The following is a 21974-nucleotide window of genomic DNA, read 5'->3' on the forward strand; positions in this document are numbered from 1 at the left end:
TGTGTATTTAGGAGTTTGGATCTGTACTTAGGTGGTCTGGGTCTGTATTTAGGGGTCTGGACTCTGGTCTGGGGTCTGTATTTATTTAGTGTTCTGGTCTAGGGTCTGTATTTAGGGGATGTGGTCTGGGGTCTGACAGTTAGTGGCTTTTGCCTGGGGTCTATACTTAGATGATCTGACCTAGTATCTCTATCGATTAGGAGTCTGGTCTGGGATCTATACTTAGTTAGGGGTCTTGTCTAGGATCTCCATTTAGAGGGTCTGGTCTGGGGTCTGTATAATTATGGGTCTTGTCTAGGGTTTGCATTTGGGTGGCCTACTCCGAGGTCTGTGTTTTATTATGTGTTCTGGTCTGGAATTTTCTATTTAGGAAGCTTTGCCTGAGATCTGTATTTAGGTATTCCTGCCTGGGGTCTGTACTTAGGGGGTCTGGGATATATAATTAATCAGGGGTCTTGTCTGGGGTTTGCATTTAGGGGTTATGGGGTCTGTCTATATTATGAATTCTGGTCTGGGGTCTGTATTTAGAGGGTCTGGCCAAGCATCTATATTTATTTAGTGGATTTGCACTTAGGGGTCTGGTCTGGGGTCTGTATTTAGGGGATGTGGTTTGGAATCCACTATTGAGGGGGCTTTGCCTGGGGTCTGTTTTAGGGGATCTGGTCTAGGGTCTGTATTACATCGGAGTCTAGTCTGGGATCTGAACTTAGTGGGTCTTGGTCTGTATTTATTCTGGGGTCTGTGGTTTGCATTTAGGGGGTCTGGTCTGAGGTCTGCATTAGTGTAGGCTCCTGAATGACCCTATTTACCTGTAATGGAGTCCCTCATATTTCCATTTGTTCTGGTAATCTATCCTCTGGTGGGACAGAACCCAGCGCCAATGTGAACAGGGCCTTATCCTATAACTAGACACAAGTACACAGCCATGTATCAGCCCAGAGAAAAGCTAATCCTGAGATCCCGCTAATGCGCCTGTGTCTACGTTCCTCTCGGCTGAACAGAATATAATATATTTCTGCGCTGGGACAATGCGAGGCTGGAAGTGACAGCTCGTAACTGGTGACTCACTGTGTAGGTGGCCGCCAAGTTCACAGAAAAATGACTCAATTGAACAGATTCTGAAATCTTAGATTAAATCCCCGGCTCTTGAGAAGGAGTTAGAAGAGGAGACGTTCTGCATGGAGCACTTACATCGTTCTCGCATCCGGCGCGCCGGATCAAACTGAGCCAGCTCCTTCTCCACGTAGTACAGAACCTTCATCGAGTCGCGCTCCTTGTCCGCCTGGATGCGGTAGCCTTTACGTACTGATGAAAACACAGACACATTATGTTACTGTAGGAAAAGTCTCTGACTTTATAGGTGGACAGGTCACTGCTCTGCTGTAATACTCTGTGCTGCTGCAGTGACCTTCCACTTGTCTCCATCTCAGATGATGACACTGCCCCTCTCACACACAGTCCTCCCCTCATTAAACCTACCACCTACAAGATCAGCACAATCCTCTCTTCTGGTGAACGTGGTCCCTCTATGATATAACCCTCGGTAGGTGAACTCCTGAAATACTCTGTGCAGCTGGGGAATGCTATCCTTTCTACTACATACCCCTCAGTATGTGAACTTCCGCTTGTCCCTATCCACCTCCTCACTTCATGAGAGATGTTGGATTTACCATTTTGTCCTCCTAACGAGTCGCTCTGCACTAGCGGCGGAACGTGCTGTTTTTCCATGAGCATCGGTGCCGGGACTGGAGCAACAGGAACTGTGGAGATGTAATATGGAGGGCAGGCGGTGGGAACGTTGGGAGGATAGCCAATCTTTGCAGCCTTGCCCGCTTCATATACTGCAGAAGAGAAAGAATAAAATAGGGTGGCACAAAACACTCCGGAAAAACAATTTTTACAAAGGTTAAGTGCAGTTTATAGCCAGTATGCAGTTAGCTCTTGAGCTCCCTCTGGTGGCTGCAGACAGACAGAATTTTATCATTTACCACCAGGGGGAGCTTACTACTGTTTTATCCCTGAGGACAGTGTATAAACAATATGCAGTAAGCTCCTGAGCTCCCTCTAGTGGTGGCTGAAGGCAGACAGAACTGTATCATTTACCTTCAGGAGGAGCTTAGTACTGTTTTATTACTGAAGCCAATGTATAAGCAGCATACAGTAAGCTCCCCCAGTGTTAGCTGCAGGCAAAATCAGCTGGGGGGGGGACTCATATTGAATGGACTATATTAAAAGGCAAAGTTTTTTTTTTAATTGTTCATTTGTTTCCTATATGCAAAATTACGCAACTTTCTAAACTTCCTTCATTAAAATTTCCTGCCATTTTGCCTCTGTATAGTGTGCTTAAGTCATTCACCTATCTGTCTACTCTCACTTCTCTCAGTGTTAGAGACAGCAGCAGGGAGGGGGAGGAGGTTGCATATCACAGATCAGAGTGTGGAGAGAGGGGAGGGCAGATCAGACAGGCTGTCGGTAGGGAGGGGAAGGCAGCAGCATCCTGGACACACAGATCCAGAATGTATTACTGGGAGGGACACAACCACATGAGAAACGTCTGAAACTAGAAGCAGGCTGCGAACTGAATATCAGGAGGTCTGAATATAAATGCAAGTATGAAGACTGCAAACTGAAACAGGGCAACTTTATTTACTCATCTCAAAACTGTCCAAAGACTTTAAATGCATATAGGTTTAAAGAAGGCCTGCACGATATATCGCCAAAGCAATCGTATCGCGATAATCGCTGAATGCGATATGGCGATTTGGCCGACCCAAAAATGCTGCGATTATTTTTTGCTTTATAAGACACACTGTGCGTCTCATAAAGCGATGGTTGACTTTTTACGTGGCTGACACAGATGTATCGCCGGCCGCTATGCTGCACAGCGCGGCCAGCGATACATCAGTTACAGTGCAGGGAGCGGCTGGGGGAAAGTCGCGGCGGGCCTCGCGCACATAACTGTCTTTGTATGCAAAGTCTTTCTTTACTACTGAAACAATCGCTCTCCTATTGATATAATCGCCAGCCTCTGTAGTCACGATGAATGCACTGCAGCGAGCGGGCCGGCGCATGACTTCAGTCACTCAGTCAGTCGCGCTGCTGCTTCATTAATGAAGTGGGAGGAGCGTGACTGACTGAGTGACTGAAGTCATGCGCCGGCCCGCTCGCTGCAGTGCATTCATCGTGACTACAGAGGCTGGCGATTATATCAATAGGAGAGCGATTGTTTCAGCAGTAAAGAAAGACTTTGCATACAAAGACAGGTATGTGTGTGGTTTAGGACACATGAGGGGACATTAATAAAGTAATGCTGTGACACATAGGGCCATGAGAGGGACCAGCATAATATGCTATATGTGTGTAATCCACACATATAGCATCTTATGCTGGTCCCCCTTATGGCCCTATGTGTCATAGCACACATCCCCCATAACAGTGCATCATCCACAGCTCCCCCCCCCCATAACAGTGCCATCCACAGATCCCCATAACAGTGCCATCCACAGGTCCCCCATAACAGTGCCATCCACAGATCCCCATAACAGTGTGTCATCCACAGATCCCCCATAACAGTGCCAACCACAGATCCCCCATAACAGTGTCCTCCACAGATCCCCCATAACAGTGCATCATCCACAGCTCCCCCCCATAACAGTGCCATCCACAGATCCCCCATAACAGTGCCATCCACAGATCCCCCATAACAGTGCCATCCACAGATCCCCCATAACAGTGCCATCCACAGATCCCCATAACAGTGTGTCATCCACAGATCCCCCATAACAGTGCCATCCACAGATCCCCCATAACAGTGCCAACCACATATCCCCATAACAGTGCCATCCACAGATCCTAATAACAGTGCCAACCACAGATCCCCCATAACAGTGCCATCCACAGATCCCCATAACAGTGCCAACCACAGATCCCCATAACAGTGCCAACCACAGATCCCCCATAACAGTGTCATCCACAGATCCCCCATAACAGTGCCATCCAAGAATCCCTCATAACAGTGCCATCCACAGATCCCCATAACAGAGCCATCCACCGATCCCCATAACAGAGCCATCCACCGATCCCCCATAACCGTGCCATCCACAGATCCCCCATAACAGTGCCAACCACAGATCCCCATAATAGTGCCAACCACAGATCCCCATAACAGTGCCAACCACAGATCCCCCATAACAGTGCCAACCACAGATCCCCCATAACAGAGCCATCCACAGATCCCCCATAACAGTGTCATCCACAGATCCCCTATAACAGTGCCATCCACAGATCCCCCATAACAGTGCCATCCAAAGATCCTAATAACAGTGCCATCCACAGATCCCATAACAGTGCCAACCACAGATCCCCATAACAGTGCCAACCACAGATCCCCATAACAGTGCCAACCACAGATCCCCCATAACAGTGTCATCCACAGATCCCCTATAACAGTGCCATCCACAGATCCCCCATAACAGTGCCATCCAAAGATCCCCATAACAGTGCCAACCACAGATCCCCATAACAGTGTCATCCACAGATCCCCCATAACAGTGTCATCCACAGATCCCCCATAACAGTGCATCATCCATAGGTCCCCCATAACAGTGCCATCCACAGATCCCCTATAACAATGTCATACCCAGACCACCATTAGTTCAAAATCCACCAAAAGCTTCACAATCTTTTTTTTTCTTATTTTCCTCCTCAAAAACCTAGGTGTCTTATAATCAGGTGCGTCTTATAAAGCAAAAAAATACGGTACCTGGGCGATGGGTCACGGCAGGGGTTCCTGTGGCGGCGTCAGCGGCTCATATGGGAAAATCCAAGCAAATAGACCTCTAGCACAATTCCCTTAAAATATTGCATCGCATATCGTTATCGCAATTTTTATGGCCCTAATCGCAATCGCACAAAATTCCCATTTCGTGCAGCCCTAGTTTAAAGCAATATATATTACACGCTTTAATGAAAAAGAGGGTGGATTATAATGAGGGGGTCAGGGGCAGTTATTCTTCTGGGCATTAGCAGGTCTACCTAAAAGTTCTCCATTTACTCATATGAGGATGTACAGCAGAGACAGTTGTGATACTCACGGGCTCTTGGGCAGCAGCAGGTTTCCGGGCAGCAAGGACAGCGAACGTAACAGCAACAGCTGTGGGGGCAGCACTGGCACCAACAAATGCCCACCATGGCGAAGAAGAGGAACGTGCCGACGATGACCAGGCAGACAAACACCCATTCTGCAAATGACAAAGAAGATATGCTGATCAGTGTACAGCAGGGAAGATGTGGCAACACCAAGATACCGTGCTGCCATAGTAAAATTCTGGTCAGTCGATCGTGAGATCTCTCTGTGCCTTCCTGCGAGTAGGAGTTAAAGGAACATGACTTTCTGTTTGACTTTCTGTAATTACATTGTTTAAAGGGATTTTTCAGCTAAAAGGGGGTTAACAAAATAAAAGAACCAATACCTACCAACCATGCCCATGCTGCCCGATTCCCTGCTGGTTTCTTGTTGCCTGCTCAGCCAACCACTGTGGGTCACTGCTGTGGCCAGGAAGTAGACACCGGCAGGGACCCGGTAAGTATCGGAACAGAAGCGTTGGGGGATCAGTGTGAAGAGTATTGGTTCTTTCATCTTGTCTAACTTCTGAGCCCGCTGCCAGTTTTTTCACCCTGGAAAATCCCTTTAAAGGGGTTGTCTCACTAAAGTACCTCCTTCTCTGATAGAAGGATGGAGGGGGTCTCTACTCAGTACTCCCTTCTATGAGCTCTGTAATGGTCACTGCATGGCCCCAACCACAATGTTGATGGCTAGACCAATTTTGATGACACAACCCACTCAAAGCAGGGATGGTTGTCTCTAAAGGCATTTTTTGAAGATAGCAGGTGGACCAGTTCATTTCCCAAAAAATACGGATCATCTGTGTGCTGTTCGCATCCGTATGGCCATTCCACAAACTATACAACACACCCTATTCTTGTACGTTTTTGGCATTTCTGTAATGAAATTGTGGCATGCACATGGACGGTATCCGAATTTTGTAGATCAACAGTTTGCAGACCAGAAAACACATATGTTTATGTGCATGAGGACTCAACGAGATGTCCCACCAAAGGGTAATCTTCTCACAAATACATGGACTCTGCGAGCTCAGACCACCAATGAGCAATAGTGGTTGCAGCACTCGATAGAGACCAAGAATACCTTTGGCACCACCAAGAGACTTCAGCAGCTGTTGGGAGTGACGACGGCTTTGAATGGTCTAAAAACAAGGATTTCAGAAGTATTCTAAACGTAACTAACAAACTTGGGCAAAACTTTTTGGATTTTGGTTCAGCTTAATTATGCCAAACTCTCTTAGTCGAAACTTACCTAAAACTACTCTAAATGTGAGGGCTCTATCTATGTGACCATGATAATTTGTGGCCAAACCAATGGACAGTCATGGGTGCTTATAGCGTGGTAAATGGCTAAGAGACATCATCCAAAGGTTAGGTCTCCATGCAAGGTTTCATTATGAATTAGTACTTCTGGTACTCTGCACAGTATATATAAACAGTGACTATAAAATCCCTTCTACCTTTAGAAGACAACCACCTGAATCCAGAACTTTTATATTGCATGAGAAACGTTACGACAAGTTAGAGTTAACCTTCAGAAAACTGAAAAGGTGAAGGACACAAAATGGGGGTGATGAATGAGATCTGGAGGAGCACAGAGTGGTATGGATGGACTGTGAGTGTCTGTATTTAGGAAGAATTAGGAAACAATCCTCTATGATCATCCATCTAGTAGTTAAAGGGTAAGTGCACCTTCTTTTGAATCCCCTGGATAAAATGAGTTACAGGACATATAGCGGCCTGGCCAGTATCGGTTCCTGCATAAAATGAAGAAATTAGCGCAAGTCAAAGACCTGAACGATAAATTGCAGGCTTCCTAAAGCTGCCACTAGGGGGAGCTCACTGCATACACGTTCAAAGAGCTCCAATTGAGCTAGAAAACAGCTGTATGAATAGGTATGCAGTGAGTTCTCCATAGTGGAGGCTGAAGGCTCACAAAGGTCATCTTCTAACTGGCTTCCCAAAGGAAATCAAGACATTCAAGTCCCGTAGGAGTGACTGGACACCGCACAAGCGCGGTTACCGCACTATTCACTGCTGAAAATAGTCGAGCCAGCACCCTGCTGTTTTCTGAACTCCCATAAAAGTGAATGTAGGGGGGAGGCGTATGAGCGGCTGCTCTCGTCTCACTTCATGGGGTCCCATTCTGGAGATAGGGGCATGTCCCAGAGTTGAGACCTGCACCTAATCTAACATTAGTGGCATATCCTGGCAATATAACACCAATGTCTCAGATGAGACAACCCCTTTAAACTCCACACCCGCTAATGAGCCATTAGTTTAGGGCAGAGGGAGTCAGAAGACAGGAGCACCTACGTACGCCGCTGACAACACATTATTACAGCCGCCTTCAGGTAGAGGTTTATTAGCACTCGGCAGTACGGGAATGCTGCTCATTTCACTATGGTAACACTGCCATATCTGCTTATTATACACTCCAGAATAACTGCGCTGTTTATGGAAGACGCCTTGTACTGAACACGTCTAAGCTCCTCTTCACCAGTAATCTCAGCGCTGTTCCTCAACCCCATGGTCCAGACTGGTCCAGAGCGATGGTGTCCTGAAAGCTGCACACCGTTCTGAGCCATGAATGCAAATAAAACTCCTATTAGACTGTAAGAAGGAATTACAAGAAGGGCGAGGGGTGGGGGTGGGGGGGGGGGCACTTGGAATCTATCTTGGAGAAAAGCACTACTGTCCATATGAAGAGAATTTTGATCTTTTAATTTTACTCTTTTCCATATGTATGGCAGAAAGAAATATTAGCTAAAAAAACTAGAATTCTATGTCTACTAAAACCTCATCTGTTCTGTGACAAGGCCAGAGTATGCAGGCCAAGGGTCTCCACTGCCGGGGTGGGTGGGTGCTCGGAGAACCTTCATCAGTGTCACAGTGCAGATCCCTGTGCTCGCTTTAGTCGCTGTGGACTACTCGCTGCAGGTTCCTCTTGTGTAGGTTGGTTGCCTTGGGCTACGTGTAGTTCGCGGCCTCCTGTGTGTGAACTGTGGCCTGTGACTGTGTGTCCCCGCGTCCATATCACTGCGTAGTTCCTGACACTGGTGCCACTCTGCATACTGGCTGTGGCCTTAGGTGTGTGAACATGGGCCCGTGTATATGGATGCTCTATGTTCTTGTTTGTCCTGGTTCATGTGGGGTTAATGTTCCTTGGTCTGAGTTTGGTTTACCACGTGGTCAGGCGCCCTCAGTACTCAGCTAATAATACCTATGAGCTGTGGGCCTAAGACTAGGCTGTCTCCAGGATCTATGCCACCTGCCCTTTCTGTGTGGTCGTCTGGTAAAACATCGATGTCTCCCGGGACAGATGTTAACATGCTTTATGTTACCTTGGCCTTCTTGGGTTTGTGCTTTGCCACACTCTCTCTATGTCCTGCTTGTTCGGTATCCGTATCCTGGCCTAGCCTATGTCTGCAGCTGTTCCTGCGACCGCTGTGTAGCAGTGTTCACATGGGGTTCAGACATCTGCTAGTTCCATGTCAGCGCTTCTTGTGTTCTTAGTTATGTCTGAACAGTGTCCTGTGTTCTAGTATGTTTGGGTTCCAGTTCATTTGCCATTCCAGACTTTGTCTGTGTTTACCTGGGCCGCTGGTGCTTGCATTAGCCTTTGTCCCTTGCAGGTAGGTGGCCAAGTGCACCAGGACCATCCCGGAGGTGCGACCTGGTGAGCCCTTGTAAAAGCCTACCCTCAGCATCAGGGGTATTGTGAAGAACAGGGCTCACTTATACTCCCAGGTCAAATGCGTGCACTTGGTCCAGGGGTGTTCCATCTGCCACGGTGCCCTTAACTGTTAGTCCAGGTCTTACTGTCATTTTTGGTCATGTACTGTTTAATAAAGTATTCTGTTTTGTCTCTGGGCTGTTGTCCACCTCGGTATGCCTGTTCCTATGTACAAGAATATAACTACTATAATACTGCTCCTATGTACAAGAATACAACTACTATAATACTGCCTCCTATGTACAAGAATATAACTACTATAATACATGCATATGTACAAGAATACAACTACTATAATACTGCTCCTATGTACAAGAATATAACTACTATAATACTGCCTCCTATGTACAAGAATATAACTACTATAATACTGCTCCTATGTACAAGAATATAACTACTATAATACTGCTCCTATGTACAAGAATATAACTACTATAATACTGCTCCTATGTACAAGAATATAACTACTATAATACTGCTCCTATGTACAAGAATATAACTACTATAATACTGCTCCTATGTACAAGAATATAACTACTATAATACTGCTCCTATGTACAAGAATATAACTACTATAATACTGCTCCTATGTACAAGGATATAACTACTATAATACTGCTCCTATGTACAAGAATATAACTACTATAATACTGCCTCCTATGTGCAAGAATATAACTACTATAATACTGCTCCTACAGTCATGTGAAAAAATTAGGACACCCTTTGAAAGCATGTGGTTTTTTGTAACATTTTTAATAAAAGGTTATTTCATCTCCGTTTCAACAATACAGAGAGATTAAAGTAATCCAACTAAATAAAGAAAACTGAAGAAAAGTCTTTTCAAGATCTTCTGTAAATGTCATTCTACAAAAATGCCTATTCTAACTGAGGAAAAAGATAGGACACCCTTGCCCCTAATAGCGAGTGTTACCTCCTTTGGCTGAAATAACTGCAGTGAGACGGTTCTTGTAGCCATCTACCAGTCTTCGACATCGGTCTGAGGAAATTTTACCCCACTCCTCAATGCAGAACTTTTTCAGCTGTGAGATGTTTGAGGGGTTTCTTGCACGTACAGCCCTTTTCAAGTCACCCCACAGCATCTCAATGGGATTCAAATCTGGACTTTGACTTGGCCATTCCAGGACTCTCCATTTCTTCTTTTTCAGCCAATCTTTGGTTGATTTACTAGTATGTTTTGGGTCATTGTCATGTTGCATGGTCCAGTTCCGCTTCAGCTTTAATTTTCTAACTGATGGTCTCACATGTTCTTCAAGCACCTTCTGATACACAGTAGAATTCATCGTGGATTCTATGATGGTGAGCTGACCAGGTCCTGCTGCAGCAAAGCAGCCCCAAACCATGACACTTCCACCTCCATGCTTCACAGTTGGTATGAGGTTCTTTTCTTGGAATGCTGTGTTTGGTTTACGCCAAACATGTCCTCTGCTGTTGTGTCCAAATAATTCAATTTTGGACTCATCTGTCCAAAGAACATTATTCCAGAAGTCCTGGTCTTTGTCAACTTTATCTCTGGCAAATGTCAGTCTGGCCTCGATGTTTCTCTTGGAAAGCAAAGGTTTCCTCCTTGCACACCTCCCATGCAAGTTAAACTTGTACAGTCTCTTTCTGATTGTAGAGGCATGTACTTCTACATCAACAGTAGCCAGAGCCTGCTGTAGTTCTCGAGATTACACTTTAGGGTTTTTGGAGACCTCTTTTAGCATCTTGCGGTCTGCTCTTGGGGTGAACTTGCTGGGGCGACCAGTCCTGGGCATGTTGGCAGTTGTTTTGAAAGCCCTCCACTTGTAGACTATCTTCCGGACAGTGGAATGGCTGATTTCAAAATCTTTTGAGATCTTTTTAAATCCCTTCCCAGACTCATAGGCTGCTACAATCTTTTTTCTGAAGTCCTCTGACAGCTCTTTTGCTCTCACCATGGTGCTCACTCTCACTTCAACAGTCAGGAGCACACCAAACTAAATGTCTGAGGTTTAAATAGGGCAAGCCTCATTCAACATGCAGAGTAACGATCTACTAATTATGTGCACCTGGTGTGATATACCTGTGTGAGATCTGAGCCAATTTAAGAGGGAATACATGTGAGGGTGTCCTATCTTTTTCCTCAGTTAGAATAGGCATTTTTGTAGAATGACATTTACAGAAGATCTTGAAAAGACTTTTCTTCAGTTTTCTTTGTTTAGTTGGATTACTTTAATCTCTCTGTATTGTTGAAACGGAGATGAAATAACCTTTTATTAAAAATGTTACAAAAAACCACATGCTTTCAAAGGGTGTCCTAATTTTTTCACATGACTGTATGTACAAGAATATAACTACTATAATACTGCCGCCTATGTGCAAGAATATAACTACTATAATACTGCTCCTATGTACAAGAATATAACTACTATAATACTGCTCCTATGTACAAGAATATAACTACTATAATACTGCTCCTATGTACAAGAATATAACTACTATAATACTGCTCCTATGTACAAGAATATAACTACTATAATACTGCTCCTATGTACAAGAATATAACTATAAGAGAACATGCTGTCGTTGAGAATATGACTGGAACTGCAGTCTAAATGCTCATTAGTCGGGGGTCAGGGTCTAGTGTGGATAATGGAATATTCTTCTGTTATTCAGACTCTGGTAATATTTGATTAATTATCACGCTGACATTTTCTGTGTTAGGTGAGGTGGAGGATATCGTCGTGCCTGGTCAGATAAAGGGCCGGACTCTCTCTAGGTATCTGGCTATGCTGTGACTCAGCGGGGGTGAATATACACCTGACCCTGACCACGGCTCGATGAAGCCCGCGATTCTTACAACAAACTCATTATAGCGTGACTGTGCTGAGGTCGCTCCAATTACATAATACACAGCTGGGACCGGCTCAATAATACCGACTCAGCGTGGAGGGAAGTGCAGTCCTTTCATCCCGTATGTACGCCCGCTCTGCTGCTTCTTCATCTCTCAACCATTTGTAACTTATAAGCCACAATAAATGGGGAAAGGGGGGTCAAAAGCTATAATGTGGCTCCTGAGCCACTGGTCGGGCAAATTTGGGCTGTCCTGGGTCAAAAATAGGTAGGCCTTATGTAAGCCCTACCCAAAGGTGATTGGTATTTGGTGGATATGGGGATTTTCACAGAGGCGGGTTGATATGGTAAGTATGTTTTTGATGTTGATCTGTTTCCCACTAGACAATAAGCTTTATCTATTTCACTTCCCATATGCAACCGAATGGAAGACCCACCCCCACATTATACAGCATATAAAGCATGGAGGTTCCCTATTCAAGACCATAAGAAGTGACCCAACACTAATGGTCCAATCAACTCCCTGGCTGTCTCTGCATGAATATAAAGGTAAGTGATACAATTTTGCTGCCTGCAGCCACCACTAGAGGGAGCTCAGGAGCCTAGTACATCTAGATTTACAATGTATAACAGTATGCAGTGAGCCCCCTCTAGTGGTGACTTCAGGTAGAGTTTATATGTCCATGCAGGAGATTTGGAAGTCAGTAAAGTGAAGCTCTAGTCTGTATATAAAAATATATTAGGAATTTTAGACCTTTCAATTTTTTTTAACTGAAATTTTAAATTTAAGTGAGACCGAAAATCTGTTCCGGATATATAAATGGGCTGTTTTCTGCATTATGCACAGGGATTTCTGTAAGACCCATTCAGATGAAAAGAAGGGCACATTTCTGCAAAAAAAAAAAAATAATGCTTGGAAAGGGTGGGGCTTCAGTAAAGGGGGTGTTTTGGGTTCACAGGTCTCCATAGCAGAGGAAGTCAGGGGGTGGTTTCTGTTGTAGCAAGCTGACTCCCAGCTATAAAGTAGGTCTATGCCCCTCCCCTTTTCAGAGACACTGCTTCACCTTCAATAGCACAAGAAGGGGGGAGTAGTGATGTTTTTATCACTATTTTAGTGATAGACTGATGATCCTTAGCAACAGAAACAGGCACAAGACCCTCAGTAACAGCAACAAGCACAGGACTGCCAGTAACAGCAACAGGCACAAGACCCTCAATAACAGCAACAGGCACAAAACCCTCAGTAACAGAAACAGGCAAAGGACTCCAAGTACTAACAAAAGCCAAAGAGCCTCAGTAACAGCAACAAGCACAGGGCTGCCAATAACAGGCAAATGTCCCCCAGTACTAACGAAAGCCAAAGGGACTCAGTAACAGCAACAGGCACAAGACCCTCAGTAACAGGCAAAGGACCCAAAGTACTAACGAAAGCCAAGGGGCCTCAGTAACAGCAACAAGCCCAAGACCCTCAGTAACAGCAACAGGATCCTGAGTACTTACAAATCCCAAAAGACCTCAGTAACAGCAACAGGCACAAGACCCTCAGTAACAGGCAAAGGACCCAAAGTACTAACGAAAGCCAAGGGGCCTCAGTAACAGCAGCAAGCACAGGGCTGTCAATAACAGTAACAGGCACAGGGATGCCAGCAACAAGCACAAGAGCCTCAGTAACAGCTACAGTACAAGCACAGGGCTGCCAATAACAGCAACAGGCACAGGATTTCCAGTAACAGCAACAGGCATAAGACCCTCAGTAGCAGCGACAGGATCCCCAGTACTAACAAAATCCAAAGGGCCTCAGCAATAGGCACAAGATCCTCAGGAACAGGCAAAGGACCCCAATTAGCAGCAACAGCTACAAGACCCTCAGTATCAGCAACAGGCAAAGGACCCCCAGTACTAACAAAAGCCAAAGGGCCTCAGCAACAGGCACGAGATCCTCAGGAACAGGCACAGGACCCCCATTAGAAGCAACAGGCACAAGACCCTCAGTAACAGCATCAGGCAAAGGACCCCAAGTACTAACGGAAGCCAAAGGGCCTCAATAACAGCAACAGGCACAAGACCCTCAGTAACAGGCACAGAACCCCAGTAAGAGGAATGGGAGTAACAGTGGAGGGTAAGGGAGTGGGTGGGCCACAGGTTCCCTGGCTGCTCAGTCCTCCCTCAAATACTGGACAGAGCTATCTGCATTCACTTTTGTTCACTTTTAGGTCAGAATACTTTTTTGAACCCTCCAGCCCCTTTCTAATGCTTCTTCCCCCCTCCACCGGTGTGCCTGTTCCTTTAATGAATATTTAATTGCCGGCATGAATGATGAAGTGTAACAATCCATAGCATGTATTATTCACCAGTCCGCTCTCTCCATGATTCCAGGCGGATGGCTTATAGGGAATTGATGAAATACATTTCTGAAGAATAACATTTGGAGATCAAATATTTGCTTTACATTTCCTTTAGCCAGCGCACAAAGGGTCAATCCCTTCAGCTGCCATGGTGCATATTTAAAGGGGACATTCACCATGCACTTGACCTTCCCACCAAGGACATCTGTATACAATCTTTAGAATCTTTATGGTCCGATCTTGAATTATATTCTACTCTATTCACATACGAAGCTACATTTAGGACTCAGCAATGTTGCTGCTATGAGAGTGGATTGTGGGAGATCAGATAACTGACACAGCGCTAAACCGTTACGTCCTATGTCTGACAGAGGGGCGGTGATACATGAATGCATGCTTCAGAATTTAGAATGCAGCTTTGGCTATAACTAGAGTATAAGACATGAGATCAATCAAGATCGGTAGAAGCCAAGTAAAGCAGAAATGAGCAAATCTTGACGTTAACTGCAGGTTTGGCACATATCTTATCCTAAATTACAAAATACACACCAAAAAAAGGCACTAAAACAGTACAAGCAGAAGTAACCTAAAGGCAAATGCACATGTTGCTGTTTTGTTGCGAAATGTTGTGGGGACTCGGAGAAATCTGGGCAAGAGACGAGAGGAAATGCTGACTCCGTGCGTGACTCACTCACAATCAATTATCCACCTCTTAATATTTAATGAAATGATGAACCAAAAAGATAAATCAGAACACTAAACCGTGAGCGAGGACCTCTAACCGCCGTCTACGGGACTGAAAGTCGGAAATCGCTTGGACCGCAGGTGATTAGAGAGGTGACACCTTGTATTGTGTCTCCTCTCCCTTTCTGACCAACCTGAGTCTGCCTGTAAGGCAACTGGCCGAAGCAGGAGCCCTCCCCCACTGGGCTACATTCAGAAGTTATCCTGACGCACGCACCAAACGCAATCACGTGATGTGAACACAGCCTAAGACAGGTTTTTATGCCCCAAACTGTTAGAAAATGTTATTTTTTTAAACCCAAACATCCCCAAATAACTAATCTAATCAACACAACCCTTTCTCTAAAGACAACCGTCGCAGCGATCAAGTGATCGCCACAAATCTGGCTCCTGAAACCGCCCTGTGATCTGTGATACTGTTGTTCTGCAGCGGCCACTACAGGAGAAAAGTATTACTACAGGCCTCCTATAAAAATTATCTGGCTTATGGGGAACTCCATATGATATCCTACGCTCTATTAGGGTGTATAGTCAGACCCCCTGGTTAAAGGAGGTCCATGTAAGAATTTTAATACTTCAGTGTGATGCTTCATCTGCCTGTGGGGACCTTTAAAAAAGACCTGGTCCAGAATTTCCTAATTTCCTTGCATGGTCATCCCTAGAGGTAAGTTTGATCTTGCTTCTCCGACTACTCATGTACCGACCTTTGCCTTTAATTTCCTTACCGTGTTGTCTCCTGCCGATCCCTCACCCTGATGCCTGTTACTGACCCCTCCTGCTACCTGTAATCTGGAGGCGACTAGCCTTGGAACGAATTACTCAAGTCTCCCCCCATGAGAATGAACAATGGGGGGACACCTTAGACTCCGCAACTTCCTGAAGCCGTCACCCCGACTTTAATCCCCGGGAGCATCATCCAGCGAGTCTAATTAGGAGATCTACATCATCATTCTCTAATCACAGTGAAAGCGAGTGACCTGATGTATGTGCAGTAATATGGATGGGGGGGATGGGAGCCGTGACTGAAGACCGCATGCTGCTGCTAAGCGGCTCTGTGAAATCAATATCGTGTAGAGCTTTAACCCTTTGGCACCGCTGCCCGTTTTTCATTTTCTGCTGCAGTTTTTTTATCCGCACCTTCCAAGAGCCATAACTTTTTATTTCTCCGAGGATAGGTCATATACTAGTGCTGCACAACCAATATAAGGGGGTATTCTCATCTGAGACAATAGGGTCATATCGCTAGGAACCCACCTATTTCGTAAACACAGCTGGCTAAGTCTAGGAGGGGGCACCGTGCATGCGCGGCTGCTCTCCATTCATTTCTATGGGGCAGCCAAAAATAGCCAAGAGCTGGCTCGGCTATTTCTGTCGGCCCCATAGAAATGAATGGGGGGCGGTGGCCGCGCCAGCGGGGTGCGCTCCCATTCGCTATGGGGAGAGTGCTTGGTGGTGGTCGAACCCAGGGAAACCCAGGGACCTCCAGCTACCACTTTCCCCGCACCGTCCTAGCGATATGCCCCATTGTTTCAGATGGGATTACCCCTTTAACTCTTCCCCCTGAGACAAAAAATAAATAAAATTACAGAAAAATTAAAGGGATTATCCAATAGTACAAATGACAGCCACAATGCCCGGGCCCCTCTGATAGATGATACTTACACGGTCCCCGGCACCCGTGTTCCTCTGGATCCCTGCCTCTCACCCACGATGCTAGGGAGGCTGGTCACTGTCACCATCTGCTATTGGCCGATCCCCCCGTCTCCAGTGGCCGTGCAGGGATCCGGAGGGACGTGGGTGCCAGGGACCAGGTAAGTATTGTCTATAGGAGGGGCCTGGGCATTGTAGGGGGTAGTCTTACTATTGGATAACCCCTTTAATTCTCCTCTTCTACATGCGGCCACCCACCATTCACTGCTATGGGAGTCTTGAAAATAGCCTGACACCGCGGGGGTTGCACCTAGGAGCTCATGTGCATAATTTGCATAAACTACAAAGGCTTAGTTCTCCAAATTGCTGCCACATATCAACATGGGACCAAGAGAGTTTCAACTGACAAGCGCGCATCTTCAGAAGGTTTAATTTCCAGGTATGTGGTGACGGGTTCCCTTTAAAGGCTCATGCAGGCGACCATTGTTGTTTTGCGGTCCGCAAATTGCAGATCCGCAAAACACGAATACTGGCCGTGTGCGTTCTGCATTTTGCGGAACGGTACTTTTGGCCCTATCCTTGTCCGTAAAGCAGACAATAAAAGGACACGTTTTATTTTTTGGGCGGAACATACAGACATACGGAATGTGGACATACGGACACGGAATGCATGCGTTTCATTTCCACTTTTTTTTCCGTGGCCCCATTAAAGTCAATGGCAAAGAAAAACGGAACTGAAACAGACAAAAGATAAGTTTGTGTGCATGAGCCCTAAGGCAGCCAAGGGGAACAGAAGAGGAGGCAGGGGGCGACCATGTCTTCTGCCTTGCTAAATAAAATGGAAGAGACATCAAACCGCTCAATGAGATAACAGGAGCTCTGATACAAGAGTTTAACGAGTTCAAAGAATAATCCAGGAGGCCCATCGTCTTGACGAGAGCCCAGAGGAACCCACCACTGCATCCAGTGTCGGTATCGACTTCACAGAAGTTCGGGTTTGGGTTAGGTGTTGTGTAGATTTTATTATTTTCCCTTATAACATGGTTATAATACAGAATGCTAAGTAAATTAGGGATGGAGGGGTTAAAAAAAATAAAATTAAAAATAAACTCACCTCATCCACTTGTTCGCACAGTCCGGCTTGTCTTCTTTCTTCTTCTTTGAGGACCTGGGCGGAAAAGGACCTTTGGTGAAGTCACTGCACTCATCACATGGTCCGTCACATCGTCCATCACCATGGTGATTGGCCATGTGATGGCTCCGCGCTCATCACATTGTCCATCACCATGGTGATGGGCCATGTGATGAGCGCGGTGACGTCACCAAAGGTCCTTTTCCTCCCAGGTCCTCAAAGAAGAAGAATGATGACGAGCCGGGCTGCGCGAACAAGTGGATGAGGTGAGTTAGATTTTTTTTTTTTTAACCCCTCCATCCTTAATTTACTCAGCATTCTGTATTAAGAATGTTATTATTTTTCATTATAACCATGTTATAAGGGAAAATAATAAAGATCGGGTCCCCATCCCGATCGTCTCCTAGCAACCATGCGTGAAAATCATTTGCACTTGCTTGCGATTTTCACGCAGCTCCATTCACTTCTATGGGGCCTGCGTTGCGTGAAAATCACCGCTCATGTGCACAGCCCCATTGAAGTGAATTCAGTGCAGGTGCAATGCGTTCACCTCACGCATTGCAACCGCGCGGAAAACTCGCCCGTGTGAAAGGGGCCTTACAGTTCTGGAGTATATTGGATAACAGTGACAGCATTATGTCACTGTTATCCAATACATTCCAGAACTGTAAGGGTTATATAGCATCATAAATCAATCTAATGCTATGGGAGGTCAGGACGGGGGCTGCTGCATACAAACTCTGCGTGACACTCGCTCGTCTGAAAGCGAGTTCCAAGACTCCGAGCCTGCCACTAAACTTGTGCCGTTCCTCCCCTTCCACCTCTCTCCTCTGTGATGTCACCATCATCTTTAAACTTCATCCGCCTGGTCACCTTGTCCCAGTGCAAGCGCTAAACAGGCAACTGCCTGTGCTGGGTTTCTGACTCAGTGAAGCTACAGGAGGAAGGTTTGGGACCCGGGAACACTGCACTTTGAGGCCCACTGGCTTAAGATAATTAACAAACGTCATTTTCGGCCGTTTACATTGGCTTTAATTATATACAGCCAAAGTAGCTGACAGGTCTTAAAGGGATTATCCTCAGGATAGGTCATCATTATCAGATCAGCGGGGGTCCTACACCCAGCTGTTAGAAGAGGCGGAGTGCTCCATGGGCGGCCTCTTCCTAGGCCATGTGATGATACTGTACATCGGCCACATGGCCTACATACAGTTCAGCCCCATTGAAGTGAATGGTAGTGATGAGCGAAGCGAACTTCAGATCCTAGATCCAGAGTCACTTCGCTCAAAACTTTGGTTTAATGCTGTACGGAGATCGCCGTACAACATTAAAATGTATGGCCTCCGAAGAGGCGAAGTGAATTATTCCTGAAGTTTTGCGAGACTTTGTTGAATAACTTCGGTATTTGATCTTTAAAGGCTACGGATGGAGTAGAGTTAACACTTCTGTTTTCTGAGATTTCTGAGTTGTGTTATCTAATCTAAGCAAACACCTTCAATTGCTTTTCAATGGCTTTTGTCTCAAGATAACGCGATGAGTTAAGAAATTTTAGTTGTATGTACACCTTCGGAGGCAATTTTTTAAAATGAGTGCATGTTACTCATTTCTGACTAAAAATCTTTTTTTCAATTGGCCTTTATTAAAAATATTGAGCCATTCTGTCACAAAGGGCTACCAGTTTTTTCTAGCTGTGTGACTGGTACTTTCACTTTCATCTCTAATTTACTGAGAGGTCATAAACACTTATTTAAGGCACATTATTATCAGTTAAGAGCTGAGCTATAATGAGTGTTTATAATAGAGATAAAGAGTCTGTCTGCTCCCCAGATGACGGAAAAGACAGAATAGCTCATAATGAATACAATGCAATAATAAAAAAAACTTGCCCCCAAAGGTGTACACAGCCTTTAAACTGCAAATCCATTTTAAAACTTGGATCCAAACTCGGCTTTGGTTCCGACTGGTATTTCGGAACGGAAGCCCAGTTTGGATCCAAGCTTTAGACAGTTTTTTCAGTTTAAAAATCATATACTGCAAGATTTCGGGAACAGCTCACTTCGCCTCATCAGAGGCCGTACATTTTAACGCTGTACGGAGACGGATCTCCATACGGCATTAAACTAAAGTTTTGAGAGAAGCTACTTTGGATCTAGTGAATGGGGCTGAGCTGCAGTACCAAGCACAGCCACTATTCAATGTGCGGTGCTGTGCTTGGTGAGCTGCTGCTTTAATCAGATCTCCGGTGAGCCCGGTGGCACCCTGAAACAGCTGATGGGTGGCGGACCCCCACCGATGTGATAGTGATGACCTATCCTGGATAACCCCTTTATTAAATAGCCTGATGTGTTTAGGAATATTTGTGTATGTATCCATGTACGAATGTATCTGTATGTATGTATCCATGTATGAAATAGTCCGTGTGACACTGTATATAGATGTATGAGAATGTGTCTATAATGTCTGTCCATATGGATGTGCCTATCTGTATTGGGGCAGACACAGTCGAGTATACAGGTATGTATGCATGTATGTACACTACATGTATGTGTGAATATTGAAAAGGTGCATGCAATTATCTGCATATACTTCTGTCTGTACATATATATCTATGGGTATGTTTGTCTAAATATCTGTGTGCCTCTGTGAATGTACATATGTATCTCTGTGTGCATGTATGTGCGTGTATGAACGTGTTGTATGTGTCTCACAGCTCATTAACATTTCTCTACAAAGAAGCAGAGAGCTCCAAAACGGCTAAAATGTATTAACCCCCCTCGGTAGAGACACCTTCTAGAGAGCTCTATGAGAGGAACCACCCTCTTGCTTCATTGGCAGCTCTGGTAGACTATAGGGGCCCCAGGTGCTTTTACATGGGGCCCTCTGTTGTCTGTGTCTGCCCAGGATCATGAATATATTAATCGTAGCCAAAATGCTATAGAATAATTCCAGTAACAATTTATCGACCTTCCTCAGACATGAGCGGAGTAATACAGAGTTTGTCCTATTAGGAAAACCTGACCTGGAGGAGAGTGAAGACAGATGGAAGAGACAGATGGATGAATAACAGATCTGTAGAAACACTTAGAAGATGACACTGGGTACCTGGCATAATTTCCACTTCAAAACTGGGCAACAGATCAGCAAGCACCCCTGTCTTGCCTGGAAGAGAGAAAGAGGAAAGAAAAGACAGAAATTAGAATCAGTTATCGAAAATCATCCCTAGAAGAGAATGGGCAGAAGTGAGAAGAAAAGCACGGTGGAGGAAGACATTTCTGGAGCAGAACTGGTCAGGAGCCAGTACCACCAGTCAGATGTCAAACATTCTTGAACATGAGCTCTCACCACATAGGAGGAGACCTTTCTCAACAACTGGTTGCCCACCGCGCCTCTTTAAATAAATATATGTTATCATGGGTCACAAATGACGTCTGATGGTGAAACCCATCTATGTCAGACTTTCCTGAAGATGAGATCTCACCACATAGGAGAAGATCTTTCCTTGACCATTGGCCGCCCTCTGCTCTTCTTTAGATAAATACATGTTATACTGGGTCATCAATGACTTCTTATAGTGAAATCCATGTACATCAAACTTTACTTAAGATGAGATCCCACCACGTAGGAGAAGACCTTTCTCAACCATAGGCGGCCCACAGCTCCTCTTTAGATCAATACAAGTTATACTGGGTCACCAATAACTTCTTATAGTGAAATCCATCTATGTCAAACTTTCCAGGAGATTAGAACCCACCACATAGGGCAAGACCTTTCTCGACCACTGGCGGCCCACTGCTCCTCTTTAGATAAATATATGTTATAATGGGTCAACAATAACTTCTGAGCGTGAAACCCATCTACTGTATGTCAAACTTTCCTGAAGATGAGATCCTACCACATAGCAGGAGACCTTTCCTTCACCATTGGCTGCCCACTGCCCCTCTTTAGATAAATACATGTTATACTGGGTCATCAATGACTTCTGATGATGAAACACATCTATATCAAACATTCCTGAAGATGAGATCCCAACACATAGGAGAAGACCTTTCTCTACCATTGGCTGCCCACCAATCCTCTCTAGATAAATACATGTTACACTGGATCATCAATGATTTCTGACTGTCCTAAAAAGATTTCTGAAGGAATACTGGGTCCACCCTGGAAGAGCCTTTCAGAGAGTTTTGGTGAAGTTGTATGGTTCACAATTTCCTTGAACTGGATTACTGGAGAGCAAACCAGTAACCTCTCCAGTGAAAACCAATTGGGATCATGGGACCCTACAAGTGGGATCAATCAAGGTCATGAATGAGACCTAATTTGCATAGTTTTCCCCCCAAGGAGTACTGGATGTAAGACTTCCTACACCAGCTGAATCTGCACAAGGAGAAATAGGACCTCCCCAATACTGTCC

General features: G+C 45.2%; 1 protein-coding gene across 1 annotated transcript in view; it reads right to left on the bottom strand.

The window, feature by feature from the left end:
* Positions 1–21104, bottom strand: part of ILDR2 (immunoglobulin like domain containing receptor 2) — a 28133-nt gene extending 7029 nt beyond the window's left edge. Inside the window, exons 1-5 of the mRNA XM_044285866.1 lie at positions 21020–21104; positions 20666–20722; positions 5094–5240; positions 1671–1841; positions 1192–1305 (exon numbers count right to left, since the gene is read on the bottom strand). Of these exons, the coding sequence (XP_044141801.1) occupies positions 1192–1305; positions 1671–1841; positions 5094–5240; positions 20666–20722; positions 21020–21104 (574 nt within the window). The remainder of the gene's footprint in view (positions 1–1191; positions 1306–1670; positions 1842–5093; positions 5241–20665; positions 20723–21019) is intronic.
* Between the last annotated feature and the right edge of the window lie 870 nt (positions 21105–21974).

Source organism: Bufo gargarizans, chromosome 3 (genome assembly GCF_014858855.1).
Source record: "Bufo gargarizans isolate SCDJY-AF-19 chromosome 3, ASM1485885v1, whole genome shotgun sequence".
Classification (NCBI taxonomy): Eukaryota; Metazoa; Chordata; class Amphibia; order Anura; family Bufonidae; genus Bufo; species Bufo gargarizans.